General features: G+C 49.0%; 1 protein-coding gene across 3 annotated transcripts in view; it reads left to right on the top strand.

Moving 5' to 3' along the window:
* The window catches only part of LARGE1 (LARGE xylosyl- and glucuronyltransferase 1), a 541,763-nt gene that overhangs the window by 500,928 nt on the left and 18,686 nt on the right, over nucleotides 1-22,149 (top strand). For all 3 annotated transcript variants that reach the window (XM_060656501.3, XM_078449495.2, XM_078449496.2), the window contains exon 12: nucleotides 9,339-9,617. In XM_060656501.3, the coding sequence (XP_060512484.2) occupies nucleotides 9,339-9,617 (279 nt within the window). The remainder of the gene's footprint in view (nucleotides 1-9,338; nucleotides 9,618-22,149) is intronic.

Raw genomic sequence — 22,149 nt, 5'->3', positions numbered from 1 at the left:
GTCCAGCCTATGGATGAGACTCCATGGGGTTGTTTTCAGTATGAAAGGAGTTAATGCCTGTTTTCAGGATTAAAGGAGTTAAAACAGTACTTGGCACACTTGTTAGGTGTTCAATAAATGTCAGTTGTTATTAGTTGGGACTGATTGAAGACTGTACAAGCCAATGAAGGGGTAAGCACTCAGACATGAGAAGGTTCACACATAGTCCAAGGAGTGAGTGAGCGGAACCTGGCATCGAGAGACATCTGGAATGAGTCGAGTTCAGTGTGGCTTATGGAAGCAGGCTCCTCACTGTGGGAGTGCCACTGTGTGTTGGCGAATGCTTGCTTATGGAATTAAGTGGCTCCATTGGTTGGGTGTTTCCTGGAGATTAACAGGCTCAGGGCTCCTGTGCAGAAATACACAGAACTTGCTGAGCATAACAGGTGGCAGGTAGAGATGAACTGGGACTCAAGAGGAGAGCACAGAGGTCCTTGTACCAGCTCTGTCCGGACCTACCGTGTGACCTCAAGCAAGATTTTCCCTTCCTATGGCCTCCGTTTCCTAATGTCCAAAACTCGTGTGACCACTCAGCAAATATTGTGTCGGCATCTACTGCTGTGTTGTACCAGGCTTTTGTGAAGCTGGGGATATTTATGAGAAGACGCCATGTTTGCCTTCAAGGAGTGTATAGCGTATTCATGGCTCAGACGGTGTGTGTGTTATCTATTGTTGTAGAACAAACAACCACAGATGGAGCAGCTTAAACACACACTTAGTATCTTCCAGTTTGGGGGATCAGGAGTCTGGATACGGGCTGGCAGGATCCCCTATTTGGCTCTCAGGACTGCAATCCAGGTGTTGGCTGGGGCTGTGATCTCATGGGAGTCTGGGTCCACTTCCCAGCTCATTTGGCTTTTGGCAGAACTCATGCTAGGACTGAGATCCCCATTTCCTTGCTGGCTTTTGGGTTGAGGTCCTTCTGAGCAATAAGAGGCCACCCCTAGGTCTTAGCCTTGTGGTTTTCTTACAGCCTGGCAGCTTACGTCTTCCAAGCCAGCAGGAGACTCTGCAGTCTGTTGTATCACGTAATCCATGGGAACAATATTCCATCCCTTTCCCTGGGTTTGGCTCACACTCAAGGGAGGAGGTTATACAGGTCTATATGTCAGGGGGGCAGGAGTTGGGGGGCCCAGCTTAGAATTCATCTTTAGAATTCTCACTATAGAGAAGATGCTATGAGAGGAGCCCCCATCCCAGCCTGGGGGCAGAGAAAAGAAGAGACAGGGAGTGCGTCCAAAGGGAGGTGTTGCCTACATTGAGCTGGAGGCTGAGTAGGTGGGCAGGAGAAAGTGCACAGGGAAAGAAGGAGGCTTCCCAAGGTGGAGCTAAGCGTATTCATGGGACAAAGAGGACCCCAGGCCCATGGGGAACACGCAGGCTTGAGTGTGGTTAGAGTCTCGGGGATTGGTGAGGAAGAGGAGATCAGATGAACTTGGCCAGGTAGGATTACAGAGGGGTTTGGGATGCCAGGGCCGGTGCCCCCTGCCCCTGCTCAACCCTGTCAAGCTCCCTGTGAGGCTCCGTAAGGGCCTGACCAAGACCTGAGCCCCAGAGTCACCCCTAAACTTCTATGTCCCTTGAGCTCCTCACCCAGCCTTCGGTTGGGGTATGCACGCTCTCCCCTCACCAGGCAGCACTTTAGTGAGTGACCTGGCCATTCCAGTCTCCTCATTTCTTTTTCCTTTTCCTCTATGCCATTTAAAATGAAAATAAAATCTAATCCTTAATATTCATGCTGAATGATGTTTGAGATTGGCCTTCTATATTCTTCAGGCAGCATAAACGCACGTCAGGCCCCTCAGATGGGTTCCCTGAAGCTCAAATACTATAATCTGCCCAGGTGAGTGAGTTTCAGACAATTCCAGGTTCTCAGCTCTCAGACCATCCCTGGTTTTCCTTGGTCCAATTCATGCCTCCTGTTAATACATTCAGTTTATCAACAAAATATGCTGAATCAAGATTAGTAACTATCTGGTACCTCAAACTCAGGAGAAAATGAAAGAGGTAAATCTGGCATCCTTTCTAATCTGAATAAAGTGGTCTGACCTTGAATAACTTGGTCTCAGGAATCAGACACTGTGGGGTCTTGGTGGTACTGCCACTTCTTGACTTTGACCCTTGAACAAATCACCTCTTTTTTTTTTTTTAATGTTTTATTTATTTTTGAGAGAGACAGAGTGTGAGCGGGAAAGGAGCAGAGACAGAGGGAGACACAGAATCTGAAGCAGGTTCCAGGCTCTGAGCTGTCAGCACAGAGTCCTGTGCGAGGCTCGAACTCACGGACCGCGAGATCGTGACCTGAGCCGAAGTCGGATGCTCAACCGACTGAGCCACCCAGGTGCCCCTGAACAAATCACCTCTTAAGCCTTGGTTTCCTCATCTGTAATCTGGGAATGCTAATGACAGTAGCTCCCATCTAAGGTTGTTGTAATGATCAGGTGAGATAGTACATACCCAGGACTTAACCCTGGTGTGTGGTCAGAGGCTCCTTATCATTTGATAGCACCGTTGGCCAAAATCTTAGTATTTGTGGTAATGCACAAAAGGACACTCATCTCACAAAGAGCTCTGGGTTCAAATCCCACCAACTCCATTACTCTTCAGCTGGTGATCTTGTGCAAGATCACCACTTGCACTTTGGTTATCTTTCTCCTTCAATAAAAAGAGTTAAAAAAAAATATTTGCCTCATAGGGTCCCAATTAGGATTAAATGAGAGATTGTCTGTGAAAGCCCTTGGCATATATTTGCCTTCAATAAATGCTTACAGATCTCAAAACCCTGACCACAGCATCTGCACATGGTATGTATTTAGGAGCGGTGAAGTGATGTGGGAACAACAAAAAGAAACATCTGGGTTCAAAGCCCATTTGCACCACTTACTAGCTGTATGAACTTGGGCAAGTTACTTAGGCTTTTTGAGCCTCATCTTACTTATCTGTGAAGTGGACAATACTGTCAGGGTCACAGATTGGTGTCAGGTGTTCTGAAATAAGAGGCTGTGGAGTGCTCAGTGAGATGTAGGTCTACAACAAATGCTAGTTTCCCTTTCCTTAGGTTTTTTTTTTTTTTTAACCTCTATACTAGCTGTGGAATTCACGATCTGGAATTTATAGACAACTAGAAAATTGTTTAAGTGATTAACACCCCACAGCCATCCTTCTGTATGCAGTTGCCATCAATAAAAGGATCCAGGCAAAACAGAACTGCTCCTGCTAGTGCTGGCTAGAAGCATCCTCCCAGCTGGGGCTGCAGGACCCCGGCAGGCCCCCCTCTCCCAGCCCTCTGAAAAGAAAACCCTGGCCCCTCTCGCATCTGCCACAAACACTGGCCCCAGAGACCTTCCCTTCAAAGCACGCACATCCCTCGGCATAGCAGGTGCATGATCCCCTCCCCTAATGCGTTGTGACAAGTGTTGCCATCCTAACAATACCCCAGAGAACCCAAGGAGTTCCACACCCTAACGAGAGATGCTTAGCGGGACATAATAAAAAATTATAGAGCAGTACCACAAGCCGATGGAGACGGTAGGAATTCCTCCTTCCGCTTTATCCTACACATCCAATTATGATGCAGCAGGCTGACTGGTGCCTGTTGGATTGATTCTTAATTGAAGAAACATTCCGGGTGTGTTTGTAAACCTTTGAGTCAGAAGTAGGCCCTACGTGAACGCCACAACGAATTAGGGGAGCCGGCACACAGGCTCCCGTGTCCGGCTCCCTCTAGAATTCTGTTCAGAAAGAATGAATGTCGCCTGCCACAGCTATGAAACCGGCAGGTTTGCTCTCTCCCAGCACACGGGAGACGTCCCTCCTGTCCTAGCAGCACACGAGAACGGTCGATAGGAGGGATTCTGGTCACAGCATCCTTGCCACCTGGCCAGGAGAGCTTGCTCTTTCGTGTTCCTTTGACAAAGTTATTGACATACTGAATATAGCTCCAGGGAATCCTGTGGTTGATGGGTCTTCTCTGCCTTCTGTGAGTGGAGGAAGGGATGTTAGCTGAGGTGAAGGGGACCCTGCTTTAGATCACCCAGGAGCCTATTAGAGAGACAAATTCTTGGCCCCACCCAGACCTAGCCAACAGCAACCTCTAGAGTGGGGCCCAGGAATCTGTGTTGTAATAAACCTCCCAGGTGATCTTGAACATGCTTAAGTTTGAAAAGCATCGTTCAAGAGAGTGGAAGGTAATCCCTTCTCCATGTAACAGCCAGAGTGATCTTCTAATACAGATCTTCCTTAACGTCCAGTGGCTGGGGCTATAGCTCAGTAAACCCATCATAAGCTGAAAAGATCGTAAGTCAAACATGCATTTAATACACCTAACCTACCACACATCCTAGCTTAACCTCGCCAACCTTAAATGTGTTCAGAACGCTTACCTTGGTCTGCAGTTGGGCAAAACCATCTCACACACAGCCTATTTTATAATAAAATGTCGGATGTCTCATGCAATTTTTGGAATAGTGTACCAAAAGTGAGAAGCAGAATGGCTGTCTGGGTACAGATTGGTTGTCCGTGTATCAGTTGCTGACCCTTGTGACTATGCAGCTGACTGAGTGTCATGGCCACGGCTGCCCAGCATCACGAGGGAGCATCACACAGCATGTTGATACCCCGGAGAGGAAATGCAAATTCTAAACCCCAAGGATGGTTTCTACTGAATGCACCATCATAAAGTTTAAAAATTGTGTTTTGTTTTGTTTTTTAAATAATTGTTCTAAGTTTATTTATTTTGAGGAGGGGCAGAGACAGAGAGAGAATCACAAGCAGACTCCACGTGGTCAGCACAGAGCCTGATGTCAGGCTCGAACCTACCAACCGCGAGATCATGACCTGAGCTGAAATCAAGAGTCAGACGCTTGACTGACTGAGCCACCCAGGAGCCCCAAGTTGAAAATTTGTCAAGTCAACCTATCATTAGCTGGGATCTATCTGTACATCAGGTCACCATCTTTAAAAGTCTCTGATGATTTCTCACCACATTCAGAACAGTATTACAGCAACCTCCGGGCCCCGTGTAACCTGACACTTGCCTACTCCCCAGCGTCTTCTGCCCTTCTGCCCCTCACTCACCCATCTTCCCTCTCTTCTTGCTTGAACATGCTATACCCAGTTATCCCAAAGGCTGCTCCCTTTCCTTGGAAAGCTTCTCGCCCTGACTCCTCAAGGCTGGGACCTTCTCCTTACCCAAGTCTCAAATTCATGTGCCCATCAGGCCTTCCCCGGCAGCCGTCACAGTTACTCCATCCTGTTTCCTGTCTTGGTTGCCTTCTTTAGCCCTTCACTCCCTCAGAATCTACTTTGGTTTGTTCTGTCTTTTCCCTCCACTGGAAAGAAGCTCCAGGAGCGCAGGAACCTTGTCTTTCTTGTTCATCGCAGGGCCCAGCACGTTCACCTGCACATTATAGATAATAAATATCTGTTGGCTGGGTGCATGTTTGAAAGGCAGAAACAGAACCTAAGGAAGAGTACAGCTGCCATATATTGAGTACCTGCTGTGTACCTTGCTTTGTGCCAGATGCCTCATAGAAGCGTAGTAAGTAGGCTTGTCCCATGGTGGTTGTCACAAAGCTAGGGCCAAGCCCCACCATGTAAACACGGTTTAACACCTGTGTTTGTGTCCTGTTGGAAGCAAGTCACGTGGCCATCCCAGAATCGGTGTGGGGGGTATTAGCCGAGGGTGTAGATTGAGAGAGAAGAATAACTTATAGCCCTTTGGTGATCTACAGAGGTTATCACTGTCCACGCTGTACATGTGTGGAAATGGAAGCTCAAAAGAACCATCATGACTTGCTCAGGGATACTGACACAGCTCAGAATTCCCACCCAGTTCTGACTCCAGAACCCACGGTTGCACTGCCACACCATGCATCCTGCCTTGCTCTGGTGAACCAAATTGGCTGTCTTGTAGGGAGTGAGTTCCCTATGTCAGCAGAGGCCGACTGGCATTCTAGAGTCCCTTCCAACCCAGTCTTACAGGTTTCTGACCTGGCTGTCTCCTTGCCTGCTCCCTTGATTCTAGACAGAACACACGAGGCTTCCTGTCTCAGTAGGACTCCCTGGGTGGCCCTGGCCTCAATCTAGCCCTTCCCGCCATCTCTTTGTCCTTTCCTGAGCTTTGCCCTCCCCTTCCAGACATGAAGCAATGGTGGAAGTGGAGAAGAGCATGGGGCAAGAGAGTCGGGACCATGGGTCCTAGCGCTAATGAGCTCTTCCATTCGCTCACTACGTGCTCGCCAAGCCAAGCCCCTCTCCGAGGCTGAGCTCTTTGATCATAAAGATGGCATAATCTAAGAAAACCTCTATGATTCTTTCCAAACTGAAAATTCCATAGTTTCAGAATGAACCTTTGTCTCTTGAACCATTCTCCATCGTCCCTGGTCCTTGCTGTGACTTTATCTTCCAGTGTAAGAGACCAAAGAGTGACTCAGCACAGAACTTTGTGTGGACAAGAGCTGCACAGGGGGACCCTAAGGAACAGGTGTGGGACACGCAACCAGGAGGAGGGTCAAGAGAACGGCGGGGTCTTTGAGACAGACCCAAGACTGAGGAGGAGGAGGAGGAGGAGGAAGGAATGAACGCACAGAAGCTGACACCAGGGGAAGAACACATTCATGTTTGGGGAAACAAGGAGAAGCTGCTTGGGGACATTTGTTTCAGCCTGCCAGCCATCCGCATGGAATAACCATCTGTGTTCTGCGCACTGGAGTCTGACAGACCTGGGTGTAAATCCAGCTTCCCCACTTTGCAGCTACGTGACTTGAAAGAAGTCCCTTCGCCTCCTGAACTTCCTTACCTGTAACACAGTGGTTAGAACCTCAGCTTTAGGGGCGCCTGGGCGGCTCAGTCAGTTAAGCAGCCGACTCTTGATTTCAGCTCACATCATGATCTCACGATTCGTGAGTTCAAGCCCTGAGTCGGGCTCTGTGCCTGCTTGGGATTCTCTCTCTCTCTCTCTCTCTCTCTCTCTCTCTCTCTGTCTCTCTCATTAAATAAACCTTAAAAAAATTTTTAAAAGAATCTCAACTTTATGGAATTAGTGTGAATGTTAAAAGCCAGTAGGGGCGCCTGGGTGGCTCAGTCAGTTGAGCGGCCGACTTCGGCCCAGGTCATGATCTCGCGGTCCGTGAGTTCGAGCCCCGCGTCGGGCTCTGTGCTGACAGCTCGGAGCCTGGAGCCTGTTTCGGATTCTGTGTCTCCCTCTCTCTGACCCTCCCCCGTTCATGCTTTGTCTCTCTCTGTCTCAAAAATAAATAAACATTAAAAAAAAAACTAAAAAAAAAAAAGCCAATAACTGAAAATGTGGCCAGCACACTGGAAGCAGCAGAGAAATGGTGGAGATTTATTGTATCACAATCACATTTTCTGTAGTATCATTATGATAGACCTCAGTCTCCCACTATTGTTCAGGTCCTGCCAGAAAGCTTAGTTTTGAGGCAGGAGAGGTGGGAAAGCTTCGGGCTGGTGGCGGACCGACAAGGAGTGGCTGGGTCATTGTTACTCTTTGTTCGCTGTACTCTTTATAGTAAAGCCCATGTGGGTGTGATGTATAGCACATCAGCAGCACCTGAGAACCTGGAGTATTTGTGTCTCTGTTCTCATGCTAAACCTTTGGCAGAGCTGGCTCCCCACGCAGAAAACTCAGAGTCAAAAACCCAGGCAGTGGGGGACTCCACCACAGGAACTGACCTCTCTTCCCAGCAGACACGCACGCCTCCCACATCGCTGTCCCTCTAGCAAGCTCTTCCTTCCACATGTTAGAAATTATTCTTGCCCTTCACTCCCCAGATCTCAAAGGATTTGTACAAACAGCTGTCCCTTCCAAATGCACGGTCCCCGCCCCGCTTCACAGATAGCGACAGTGCGGTGCACGTGGGATCATTCAAAATCCCAGGTTCTCTGAGCCCAGTGGAGAACAGGGTCTGTGGCTTAAGCCAAATGTACATTTCAGGGAAATCAGGCATTGTGGAGAATGCAGACCCTCTTTGAAAACTGGCTGTGGTCAGTTTGATTAGTAAGTATAAAGTATGAGAAATGGAGGGCATTTTATCCTAGTGAATATCTTAATCCCCTATCATGAGAGAGGAAGCAACTCCAGGCAATGGCAATTCACAGAATTACTGAGAGGAAACTCTGAAAGTCCATCGAGAAAGCCATTGACACAAGATAGGTGTGCCTGTTTTCTTTTGTTTAGAAGCAGGGAAATGCATGGAATCTATTTCCTGGTAATTGTCCGAATAAAGTGGGCATCCGACCAGGAGACTGCTGATTATGTACCTCTTGCTGGGCAGAAAAAAAACTGAAATAGGCTATTGCTGTCTCTTAACCATAGATCCTATCTGCCAGGCACTTCTAATGCCTTTGGGGGGTAAAAAATCTTTATAGATTTCTCTTCATTTTTGTAGAATCCTCTCCATTGGAAGCACCTCTTGTTTTTTCTCTGGGCTTTCTTCTTCCCTGCCCATAATCCTTGGCTTGGTGCCTGTCATGTTGCCTCGCAAAATTGGCTCAGACCCTGAGGCAATAAGGACTCTGACAAATGAAGACAGCGTAACTCCAGGCAAACTTTTGTCCCTGGCATTCACGTGTTTTTCCGTTCCCAGTATATGTTTCTTCTCACCGTCTCCGAGGCCCTGTCCCAGTACCCATCTGTACAGGTCTGGTCCACATCCAAGAATCCAAGCTGACTGGACATCTGGATTCCCCGGTTTCTCCATCAGAGAAATGATGGTCACGCACAGGGTTGTTGAGGGAGTTCTGGAAAGGGTCTGGTGCATAGTTAATGAGTCGGTGATCATAGTTGTTATCACCCCTGTTTTAATGCTCCTTGCAACTTATGACCCCAGTTTGGCTAAATCTTCTATGGCTGGTCACTGCTTTAGCAGAGCAGTGTGGCTCCTGTACATCTTTGCTGAGAGAGGAGAGGCAACGGAGTTTTGAGCTGGAAGGGGATCTTTATATCATTTAATATAATCATCCCCACCCCCTGTGGAAAGAGGAGTCTGAAAAGAGAAGGCTGATAGTGGGATATGACTGTCAGTATCACACCTTCAATTGGAAGCAGATAAAGACAAGAACCAGAAAGGTAAGTGTCTTTATGGCCATTTTATAGATAAAGGAACTGAGGCTTGGGGATTTGCCCTCATTGCACCGTGATTAATGTTAGAGCAGGGATTTGGATTGGGAGCTGGTTGACCAGGTGTCTGTGGAGGTGGAGTTGCCCCCACCCCCTCAGGAGGCTGGATGGATGGTGCGTGGACCAGGTCCCCGTGGCTCACCTTCCCTGTCTCGTCCAGGCTCCAGATGCTCGAGGCCATCTGCAAGCACTGGGAGGGACCCATCAGCCTGGCCCTCTACCTGTCGGACGCCGAGGCCCAGCAGTTCCTCCGCTACGCACAGGGCTCCGAGGTGCTCATGAGCCGCCACAATGTGGCCTACCACATCGTGTACAAGGAGGGCCAGTTCTACCCCGTGAACCTGCTGCGCAACGTGGCCATGAAGCACGTCGGCACACCCTACATGTTCCTGTCGGACATCGACTTCCTGCCCATGTACGGGCTCTATGAGTACCTCAGGTGAGGACCATGGGGACATCAGCTTGTGCAGGATGCTCCCTAGGCTCTAGTCCAATTCTTCCCTCTTAAAGATGGTCCTCTCAGGTTTGGAAGGGCCCTCAGGCAAGCCAGCGTCTTCATTTTCCTGACAAGCAGGCTGGAACCCCACTTTGCATATGGAAATGTTAGTGGCAGAGCTTGGTCTCAGAAACATCTCTTGTGCTCCCAGTCCAATGCTCTTTCTGTAGCTGCTATGAAAACGTGTCGTCCCTCTTCCAGTTTTGGATCAGATGGCCTTCATCTAACCATTCTAGAAAGATCACTGCCTATTCTGTAAAACAGATCAGAGTGATGGTGAAGGCTAACATTTATTGAAGTGCTTGCTGAGTGCCAAGCGCGGTTCTGAGTGCGTGACAAGTAGTTCATTCCCACCCCCTGCAGTCCCTGCGCTGGGGACTATTATTATCTTTATTTTCCGAATGGGAGTGTGTGCAGCTGAGATCGCGAGCTGTTAGCACAAGGTTATACACCTACTGCGGGAGCTGGGGTCAGCCGTCCCGACTCCAGAGCCACGTGCTGAATTTCCATCTTGGCTGCCTCTCTGACTGTCCAGTGACCCTTTCCAGAAGCTCTGCCCATGTGGAGGGGCAGGCATCCAGCAGCTGGAGAGAGCCCTCGGCTCATGTCAGGCATAGATGGCTGTGTGGGGAATGGCATTTATTATGACATAACAACCAATCTGAACTGGAAGGGACTGTTGAATTCATATAGCCCTAAAGTCCCCATGTGAGAAAACTAAAGTCACAAGATGTAAGTGGTCAAGCCTTTTGTTTTGTTTTAATTCTTTACTGCTGGCTTTTGTCAGCACGAATTATCTCTGCTACCCAGTGAGTGTTTGCCTGGATCCAGGTACCATGAGAGGTGGTTTGCACATATGAATTATCCTGCTGGAGCCTCACATGAAACCCAAAAGGCAGGCATGGTTACCCTCCTCAGACTGTGGGCAACCGTGAGGCTCAAAGGGGCAGAGTCCCCTGCTTGCTCCAGAATTTGAACCAGTGTCTGTTAAACTCCAAGTGGGCAAGCCACCCTGCTTCATACATGTCTGGCTGCACCCAAACCAGGTAGGATCTGAATCCTTTCTCTCCTGCTCTCTTGCCCTTCCTCCCTCTGTGTGTGTGTGTGTGTGTGTGTGTGTGTGTGTGTGTCCGTCTGCCTCTGTCTCTCAGTCTTTCTCTTACTGTCTCCATCACTCTCTTTTTTTTTTTGAAATGTTTGAGAGAGAGAGAGCACGCACAAGCTGGAGGTGGGACAGAGAGAGAGAATCCCAAGCAAGGCTCCCTGTTGTCAGTGCAGAGCCCTACATGGGCCTCGATCTCACGAACCGTGAACTCATGACCTGAGCTGAAATCAAGAGTCAGATGCTTAACCGACTGAGTCACCCAGGTGCCCCTGTTGCTCCCAGTGTTAAAAAAGCCTCTTCTTCCAAAACACTTTCAGCCATTTGTCCTGAAGCCAGAGCACAGGTGTGATCTAAGCTCCCTCCCCACCCTACCCTCTGGAGCAAGGGAAGGCAGCCTGTGTTCTCTGTCCACTTTTCTGAACCGGACTTCCTTCCAGGGTGATTTTGGGGTTTCATAACTTCAGTCCCTCCCCTATGCACAGGAGGAGCCCCGTCCAATCTCTCTCTCTCTCCACCAGCAGGGTCTGTGACCCTGGAGCCGCATAACCCTCGGCCAGGGAGGATGGGAGGTGTCTTCCCGAAGAGCATGGGCTTTGGGGCTCCAGGAATGGATCTGTCCTCCGGCTCTGCTCCAGCTGGGCCTTGGAAGCCCAGTGTGTGGGCTCAGGGTGCCCCCGTGTGGCCAGACTGTGTTCTCAGCGCCTGAGTCGTGTAGATCTGAAGCCGCTGCAGCCTGCAGGCTCTGGGAGTCCCTCAGGAACAGACAGTGGTTGGGCCGCCCTCCACCAAGAAAAGAGAGGAATCAGGGTTAGACTGCAGGGCCCATCCTCCCCCTGTGGAGCTATTCTGCGGGAGCACCTGAGGGGCCTCCATTCCCAGGAGTTAAGGTGAACTGGTCCTCTCTTAAGAGTGTGTGGTCTGCTCCCCACCTCCAAGCACTATTTTCTTATCTTACCTCATGGGCATAACGGTTTTAAAAACCATCACACATGAACAGATTGTTTCTATGTTGTACTCCTATGTTGTACTGATCAAAGACTCTATTAATCTCTAATCAAGACCTTACTCAATATGAGGTAAGCAGTGTTGCCCACTAATTAACATTTTCTTAACACCCAGTCACCTGAGGCTTGGTTGGCCTTTGCCACCTCGTTACAGGAAGGTGCGTGGTCCCCTCAGGGGTTTTGAAATAGTGCACATGGCTTCTACCGCTCTGCTGCTCTCTTCACAGGCCCTGTAGCAGCCCAGCAACCCTACCCTGAGTGAGAAGAAATGATCTTGTCCAATCTTTTTTTTTATTAACTTTTTCATTTTAATTCCAGTATAGTTAACATTCAGTGATATATTAGTTTCAGGTGTAAAATACAACAGTTCAGCAGTTTTGTACATGACTCAGTGCTCAACATGATAAGCATATCTTTAATCCCCATCACCTATCCCCCGTCCCCCCACCCACCTCCTCACTGGTAACCATCAGTTTGTTCTCGATAGTTAAGAGTGTGTTTCTTGGTTTCTCTCTTTTTTTTCCTTTGCTCATTTGTTTCTTAAATTCTACACATGAGTGAGATCATATGATATTTGTCTTCTACTGACTGACTTATTTCGCTCAGCATTATATTCTCTAGCTCCATCTATGTGTAATAAATGGCAAGATTTCATTCTTTTTTATGGCTGATTAATATTCTGTTGTGGGGCATGTGTGTGTGTGTGTGTATATACACCATATCTTTTTTACCCATTCATCTATCTGTGGACACATGGACTGTTTCCGTATGTCTATTGTAAATAATGCGGCTATAAACATTGGGGTGCACGTACCCTTTTGGATTAGTGTTTGTGTATTTTGGAGGTAAATACCCAGTAGTGCAATTACTGGATCATGGGGTAGTCCTATTTTTTAACTTTTTGAGGAATCTCCACACTGTTTTCCAGAGTGGCTGCACCAGTTTGCATTGCCACCAACAGTGCAAAAGGGTTCCCTTTTCTCCACATCCTCACCAACACCTGTTGTTTCCTGTGCTATTGATTTTAGCCATGCTGACAGATGTGAGGTGGTATCTCATCATGGTATTGACTTGCATTTCCCTGATGATGAGTGATGCTGAGCATCTTTTCACGTGTCTGTTGAGCATCTGGATGTCTTCTTTGGAGAAGTGTCTGTTCATGTCTTCTACCCATTTCTTAGTTGGATTATTTGGTTTTGGAGTGTTGCATTGTATTATCCAGTCTTCTCTTTAAAGTATACATGTGGAAACTGAGAACAGGGAAGCTGTGTCTTGCCCATCTAGAGTGAAAAGACATTGTGACTCTCCTGATTTCTTCCCCTCCATCTTGTCATTCATTTAGTGTATGAACTTTTGTAAGGTACCTACTATGTGCCCCCATGTATGTGAGCCACACAGAGAGGAACTATGAATCCCAGCATTTACAGGCCAGCAGGAATGACCATTAAAGATGTAAATTCTTATTGTTCTGTGAGGGACTGTGCCCCCTCCCAGTGGAATTCACCCAGTCTGGGGTGGGAGGAAGGATGTCCTGAAGAAGATAGATCTAAGCGGAGGCTGAGTGGGAATTTGCTGGTAGAAGTAGCGATGTTCCAGGTAGAAGAGGCTGTCCATTCCAGAGGTGCAGGGTGGTGAGAGCCTTGATGAAGAGAACAGCAAGAGATGATGTGGCCAGAAATGTAAGCCAGAGTGGGTCCCGCAGAACTTCGTGTAAAACATGCTGAGGAGTTTGGACTCCGTGAGGGAGGAAAGCAATGGAAGATCATGGAGAGAATGGCCGGATTAGATGTTCATTTCAGGAAGATCATTCTGGTTGCTTTGTGAAGGATCTCAATCAGCAGGGCCAGAGGAAGGGGGATAAGTGAGGGGGCGATTGCATTAATTCAGGTGGGAGGCACTGAGGGCCTGACGCAGGGATCAGAAGCAGCAGGGCTTCTGATGGACCAGTGAGGGATCCTGCCGCTGAAATCAGTAACTTTCTGCAAAGGTGTCTAGACTTTGAAAGGGAAGAGGAATCTCTTCCAAGTGCTGCCACCCAAGTCTTCCTTTGCAAAGCCTTCACCCAGAAGTCCTGCCTGCTTTGGCCCACATGCTGGCCACCTGTTGATCCGCTGTGCCCATTCCTTCCAGGACTGGGCAGGATATCTTGGCATTGACTTTGAGTGTTATGGTGGACAGGACGCTGGCTGAGACCCAGGAATCCTGTTCCCACTCACCCCGTGTGCCGTAGTGAACTGTGTGGCTTCCAACAATCCTGTTTTTACCAGCCTGTTTCCGCATTGTAAAATGAAGAAATGAACTTTTATCAGGAGGCAGAAATGCAGTCTTGGCCTAAAAGAGCCAAGAATGCTGAGCCCAGCCCCCACCTCTGGCTGCTGGCTTCTCTCCACCCTAATTGTGGCATGATTGCTTTGGGAATGGGGGACAGGGCTGAGGTCTTCATATTTTTCAAGAGAACCTGGAAACTTGGATTTTTGGGTTTTGATTTTTTTAATGTTGACAACTAATTTAAAGAACAAAAACAAAAACACTATTGAGCCCCAAATCAAATATGTCTTCAGGCTGAATAGAACTTCCCACCCCCATCCTGTGCCACCAGTTTGTGACCTCTGACCTAGGTAATTCCTAGGCACCAGAACTGGGGGGACTGGTCAGGAATATGATTCTATCAGGAGCCCCAAATAAGCACGTACTGTTCTTCTCATATGAAGATAACCATATTGGCTTGCCATCAGCTTCTGGAAAATTTTGTCCCCAGTGAACGGGATGAATGTGTTTCTGATCCAGACACTAAAAGTGGATGTGCTTCGTGACCAGTATTATATCATTACTTTGGGATGAGGTTAAGAGTACTGCTCGCCATGAGAGTCGTGGACCCCAACAAGGCCGGCGGACCCTCTTCGAGACTGACTTCTTCAGCATCGATTTCCAACAAAACGCTCTCCCCAAACTCTGTTAAAACATTAATATTAAAAATGAGGATAGTTACAATTTCTTGAGCCCTAAACATGGGCAAGCAAGCCTGCCAGCTGCCTTGTTATACGTCACCTCTCTTGTTCACACTTCTCTGTGAGGTAACGGTTATTACACGTGACCAAACTGAGGCCCCAGCGGAGGAAGGTGGGCTTGCCTCTGTGACAGCCTGCTCACTAATGGAAGGGGCCAGACCACTCTCAGACCCCGGGACACCAGCACAGGCTGACTGGCAGCCCTCTCATTGGACCCCCCTGCCCAGACATTCACATCGTCCTTTTGGGGGGACCTTTCCCCACACAGTCCAGCATCATGGCTCCCCTCAGCAGTTGCTTACCAACCAGCTAATATGACAGCAAAAACAAACAGACCAATTGGAAAATAATGAAATAAGTTATTCGCACGGACACAGCTGCAGAGTTTCACTGAAATCTCTCCCCCGCCTCTTCGCCAGTTCCTCCTAAAGGAGCTGGTAGACGTGTGGCTTTCACTGGATCTCAGAAGTGTCAAGTGGGATTCAGCAGGGCGCAGCAGACCTGCATCCGAATCCTGGTTCTTACCAGGTGTGTGATTTGGGGCAGTTTCGTCTCTCCAATCCTATGTTTTCTCAATGAATAAAGGGGCTAACGATAGCCTCGTGTGAGGGAATGGTCAGTGTACAGCACTCAGAATTGCTCACAACACTCAGAATTGGACTTCATTGCCAGGCCCCCACCCCCACCCCTTCCCACTGCAGACTGCCAGCTTTAGTGCCACCGGGTGACTTCATATAACCACCTCCACTTTTTTTCTTATAAAATGAGAAGCTGTGTAGTTATATTCACTTATTCAAAAAGATATTTAGTGAGTACCTATTATGTGCCAGGCAATGTGCTGCATTGTGACAGTGCTGTCCCCAGAGTCATTCAGACTTGTCTTTCTTTTTCTTTTTTGTTAAGTTTATTTATTTTTGAGAGACAGAGAGAGAGAGAGGGAGTGCACTAGTAGGGGAGGGGCAGAGAGAGAGAGGGAGACACAGAATCCGAAGCAGGTTCCAGGCTCCGAGCTGTCAGCACAGAGCCCGACGTGGGGCTCGAATTCACAAACTGTGAGATCATGACCCGAGCCAAAGTCAGACGCTTAACCGACTGAGCCACCCAGGCGCCCCCAGCCTTGCCTTTCAATTCTGAGTACCCTTTACTCAGCGTTTAGTTGACCTCCAGAAAGGTACTTAACTTTCTGTAACTTGTTTTTTTTCTTCATTTGTGAACTGGGGATCATATTATTCCTTCCCTCGTAAGGTCCTGGGAAAATTAAATATAGTAGTATTTGCACAGCACCTGGCAAAATGCCTTGGAACGTGCTTCATTCCCCGAAGTGTCATGGCTGCCGCGGCCCTGCACTGTTCCAGGCGCGGGGCTATCTCGGTGGGCAGAACAGGCCCCGTAGGTTCCTGCCCTCATGGGGTTTACATTCTAGGCGCTACTCTCAACTGTCGTTGCTGTTGCTGTTCTTGTTATTGGTACAAAAGAGAAGATCCAGGAGCTCAGACTCACAACCAGGTGACCCAGTGTGGTGGACAGGGGAGGCCTCGAAAAGAGTTGGGTAGTCGGTAATGGACTCGAAGGACTAACAGGCGTAGAGGCCTGATACATCCTGGCACTTTCGAGGGCTGTTCCGGAAGGTCGAGGGAGATCCATGAGACTGGGCAAGCTTCCCGCCCCTTTCACTAATCCTGAAGAATCCTCATCTTTGTTCACTGCCTGAAACTTAAAACATCTGCTTTGCAAATGTTGCTTTTGCTTTCTAGGGGACGAACATGCCACCCTACGCGGATACTGTATTCTGACAGCGTGCAGGAATGACAGATTTCAGTTTTATTCTGTTCTCTCCAGGATGATGTCTGACCACCTTCCCGCATCAAATTTCCCTTGGCACACATAGCTTCTCTATAAATACTTGTTGAACGAGTGCAGAAATCTGAAAAGACCAGGCCGAGGTAGCACCAAGCAAGGCCGACTGGCTGCCTTCCAAGAGCCGTGACTACGTGGCACTTCCTCGGGTTAATTCATCATTTAATCCTGCTATCTCGATGACATTTAACGTTTATTGAGCACTTACTATGTGCCAAGCGCTGTTACCAGCACTCTGCCTGTATCTTCTCATTTCACCTCATCACAACTCATTTTAGAGATGAGGTGGGTTAGACTAAGAAGCATGCCCTCAGGCACAGCATTGCCAAGGGGACAACTCACTTATCTTGGGCTTATCCCAAGGGTTCTACGCTTATCCGTTTATTGCTCCCATTGCCTGATGGGCCCATCTCCACCGCCATCATCATGGCCACGCCCATCATCACGGGTTGTATTTGTCAAGTGCTATTCCATGCATTGGAGAGCTGTCTTCACCTCTACATGAGATAACCCATTTAAGCCTCACAACCGCCCCCCACCCCCTACCACACGCACAGAGAAGAGAAAGCTGTGGCACGACGGTGTAACTTGCTCGAGAGCACAAGCTGGTGAGGGTCCAGGTAGGATGTGAATCGGGCAGCCTGCCCCAAAGCTGCCCTCCTAACTTTGGGGGTATTGACTGCCCTCCCATAACCCACAGCCAACACTTAACAAAGTGCCCTCACAGAGAAAGCGCTCCCCGAAGTTTAGCCCTGATTGCTAACAGTAAATATGGTGGCCATGGGGTAGTTAAATAGGGGTCGGTAGGGATGCTGAGAGTTACGTGAGGTGGTGAATATGGAGTCCCTAGCGTGGAGCGTGGTGTTGTAACTATAGCTATTTCGTTGTTTAAAAATTTGCCCCCAAGACTCATTTTCAGCTTCTGTTTCTTCCTGACCCCTCTCTGACTGACAGGTTCTCTCTCTGGATACGTTAATGCCACCAATTTCGGAGCCACGGGATCTTGCTGGGGCCTGGGAGCCCCCTGGCTCTCCAGACCTCATCCATTATGTGTGTCTTTTACAGTCGCATTCTCTGTGGACAGCCTGATCACCCTCATTTGCAAGTCTTTGCTGTTGTCCCCACACACCTCCTGGAAGCCTGTCTGCCAGGAGCTCATTTCCTAGGCAACTGGAATAGGGTCTGAGTCCACCCTGTTACCTGCCTCCCTGTTCAGAGAGGAAGCAGGGCTGGCTGTGTGGGGCCTGCCTCTAAGGTTATCAGCACAGTAATCAGGACAGGGGCACTCTGCCCCTGCCTTCCCCCACCCTGAGGGAGGCTGCTGAGCCCTCAGAGATGCGGTTCAGGTGAACCTGAACCTGGTTCAGAGCCCCAACACTCTGGTTAAGGCCATGCTTACACCTAGTGCTACTGAAGCTAGGTGGTTTAAGGGGTGGGGGTGGGGGCAGCTGGAGACAGGGGCCTCTCCTAGCCTCCCTGAGACACACACACACACACACACACACACACACACACACACACACACAATGGGGTTGTGGAGTGGTGGGGGTGTGGAGCTGACGGCCAAGAAAGAATTCTTGAAACGTCTTTGGTGCAAAAAAAGGTGATTTTATTAAAGCACGGGGACAGGACCCTTGGGCAGAAAGAGTTGCATTATAAGTGTGAGGGGTGACCATTTATATACTATGGAGTTGGGGCACCTGGGTGGCTCAGTCAGTTAAGCATCTGACTTCGGCTCAGGTCATGCTCTTGTGGTTTGTGAGTTCGAGCCCCACGTCGGGCTCTGTGCTGACAGCTCAGAGCCTGGAGCCTGCTTTGGATTCTGTGTCTCCCTTTCTCTCTGTCCCTCCCCTGCTCATGCTCTGTCTCTCTCCCCAGAATAAATAAACATTATAAAAAAAAAAATTGTATACTAGGGAGTTAGGAGAGGTAAAGGCAAAAAAAAAAAAAAAAGGAAATTTCTAAATGAGCTTTCTATGCTGAAGAGGACTTCTAGGATACAGGAGGCCTTGCTATTGTCAAGTTAAAGTTGTTTTCTCTCTAGTAAGACATTAGCGTTGCAACAGGAGGGGGTTGCTGGAGAAATGTGTGACTCTGTGTTCTGTCTCAAGTATCTATCCGTGGGCTGCAGGTTATAAAGCAACTTAACTTTACCTACCATTCCCTCCTTGCCTGTTCCCCACATCACTATGGAGGGGAGGGTGATCTGGGGGCTCCAGGAAACTAAGTCTAAGGATTTCTGGAGATTAGGCTGTTAAGAAGATTGGCTTTTTCTTGTAGTTTACTAAGACATTTGTAAACTAATGAAGACTTGGGTCCTGCAGGACTGTGATCTCTATCAGTTAACCATTTGTTTGCTTTCCTTTCCTGTGTCCTTGGGCAGCCAGGAGTGCCTGAGGAATATCACACTCATCCCACGGAGTGGGGGAGGGGTTGCGAGGTGTCAGTTTGCCTTAGGCTCCCTCACCCCCCCCCCGCCCTCCCCCCAACACACACACACACACACACACACACACACACACACACACGAATGCCATTCCTTGCCCCTCCCCGGTTGGTTACACCTGTGGCCACACTAGCCTGCTGCTTCTCACCATCTGAGCTCACTTACGGGTTTGGTTTGCACCCTGCCCACCCACTAGCTCCAGGAAGAAGCTGAAATCAGGAAAGGGTCTGAGGGTGAGCCTCAGACGTGTGCCTCAGCTTTCTCTTCGAGCAGGGACCACCCCAGCTGTGCCCACGTACTCCTGGAGAACATCACCAGAGAATGTGACTGCACAGCAGTCTGCGAAGGAACAAGGAAGGAAGGAGCGTTTTACAAGTGCCTTCTGTGTACCAGGCACTGTGCTACGTGCTCGACAAATGTTCTCCTTTTTATGGCGACCCAGTCAGTGCACAGGGCTTCCATTCCCGTTATCCAAGCGAGAGGATGAACGTGCAGAAGCTAAATGTGCCCAGAGGTCCTGTGGATTAAGGGGCAGGACCAACCACAATTTCAACCCAGTTTTGGAAACTCCCATCATTTCCAAAGGATAACCTTCGCAATACCGTCCTCTCCTCCATAGGACAACCATAGACGAATTCCTTCATTCTCTGTACACTTATTGAGTGCCTACTGTGTGCCAGAGCTAGATACACAGCCATGGACGAGGTGCGTCCCTGACCTCAGGCCTGGCAGAGCTGACAGGTTATACACACAGGCTGTCTGCATGCTGTGACTGCTGCCACCTCCCACCATCCCTAGCGAGCAGAACTGTCCAGAACCACCTCTCACGATCCCCGGCGAGCAGAACTGTCCAGAAGGAAGCAGTCCCCAAGAAGATGTGGGCCCATCATCCGAGGGATGCGTCAAGGCCAGCAGAGGTGGGCAGGAGAGGTGCAAGGGCAAAGCTCCTCCTGCCGGCTGTGCACAAAGCCTTAAGAGAAAGCGTGAGGCCGTTCTGGGGTTTCAGAAATAGGTGCACACTCCAGCATAACTTTCCTTCCCGCCTCCCATCCCTTTTGAATATGACTTTCACCTAAGTCCCCAGGAGCCCGTAAGAGCTGCTTGGACTCCTTATAGCTCAGGTTTGATTAAACAGCATGCTCTCTGACATCGGATGCTGCCGACTGGGCTGTGCAAATGCAAGGCTCCGAGAGCTGATGAGCCTCCTCCTTCTCTCCTGGAATTTCGACGCCAACCCCAGTGCCTTCAGCCCGTGGTTCCCAGCAGTCTGTCACTGGTCAGCATTGGCCCCAGCCATTCATCGCACTGCCACAAAATACCAGCTCAGCCAATTCTGTTATGGGAGCAGAAGTTCGCACGAGCAGAGATCAAGGATTCCCCCCCCACCCCCACCCCTGCCCAAAGGTAGAGGGAACAAGAGATATCCAAATGGTAACCAGCACCACAAGGGCTGATGCCCAAAGCAGTTCCCTGATCAAAGCTGACACAAGGGGGAAGCTGCTGTCCGGAAATTCTGGGATGGAGTTCTCCAGCTGAGGGCAGAGGGCGTGGTCTTAGCACCAAATGAGAGAGGAGTCGGGGAAGATGGAAATGGAGAAGTGTCAGATTTGACAATGAAGGGACACTACTGATCGTGGCCAGATCCGGGGGCTCGATGGCAGACTCCACTTGTTTGAAGAAAGGAAATCGCCAGTGTGGGAGGCTCAGTAAGCCAGCACATCGGTGCTCACGTCTCCAGACACCGCCTGTGCTCTGGCCTCTGCCCCACCTGGCTGCTGTGAGGAAGGGTCTGCCGTGAGGATAAGCATACGGGCTGTATGTCTTATACTGGTGTCTCCCTCCTTCCCGTTCCCACTGGCTCTTCCATCAGCTGCCTTGACCCATGGACTCCAAGAGGCTCAGTGCTCCAGGTGTAAAGTCCCCACATGAACAGAGTTGGCTGAGACAGATCCCATGATTATTGATCTTTCCCAGTTATTTCTAGGCTGGTGCAGCCTTAACTAAAACAGTGATTGTCATCACCTTCACTTGATAATGATGATGTGATGATGGTGATTGCACCTGCCAGCTGGGTTATAAGGCAAATTGCTCAGCCTCTTGGAGTCTTAGTGGCTTCATCAGTAAACTGGAAATACTAGTGCCTGTGTCCTACATGGCAATGGTTCAAGAAGTGAAGCATACAAAGTGTTTAAGATGCTTGGTACTGAACATACATAAGCATTCTTTACTACCATCTCTTGACCACCTACAATGAATGTGCCAGGCATTTCTAAGAAATCAGTTTCCCCAAACCTTATGTGCTTTCTCATTTTCAGAGCTTTGCAAATATTTAGAGCCCCCTCCCCTAACCAGCTAACTCCTGCTTCCTCGAACACAGTGGTGGGAAACTCTCCGTGACTCTGCACCAGAGAGCCCTGCACTCCTGTCTTCCTCCCCCCCTGCACTTTGAGCTCTGTGCAGACAGAGGTTGTATCTGTTCATTCAGCTCTCTACTCCGTTTCTATGCCTGGCTTCATAAATGTCCATTAATTAATGAGTGTAGTATCTCAGTTCTGTTAATAACCAAGTCTGTGAAATGTTTATTATCAAGATAAGGAAACAAAAGCCCAGAGAGTTGAGCTAATTGCCCCGATTGTACAATTAGTGAAGGGGTAGAGTTCAGATAGGATCTCTGTCATCTAAAAGATCACACTTGGGGCGCCTGGGTGGCTCAGTCAGTGAAACGTCCGACTCTTGATCTTGCTTAGGTCATGATCTCAAAGTTCATGATTCCGAGCCCCACATCAGGCTCTGTGCTGACAGTGTAGATCCTGCTTGGGATTCTCTCTCCCCACCCCCTTCCCCTTCTTCCCTTGCAATCTCTCTCTCTCAAGATAAATAAACTTAAAAAAAAATTTTTTTTAAATAAAGATCACGCTCTTTCTTACTATTCAGCCTCCTTCAAACTGGTACCCCCCTGAGGGAGATTCAGCCCTCAAATGCATTGAATTTTAGCTGGCTCCTCCTGAAACTTCAGACTACCTGGCCACAGGGATGCCACAATGCCATGTGGCTA

Source organism: Panthera onca, chromosome B4, assembly GCF_046562875.1.
Source record: "Panthera onca isolate mPanOnc1 chromosome B4, mPanOnc1 haplotype 2, whole genome shotgun sequence".
Lineage (NCBI taxonomy): Eukaryota > Metazoa > Chordata > Mammalia > Carnivora > Felidae > Panthera > Panthera onca.
This window is presented reverse-complemented; position numbering and strand designations above follow the sequence as displayed.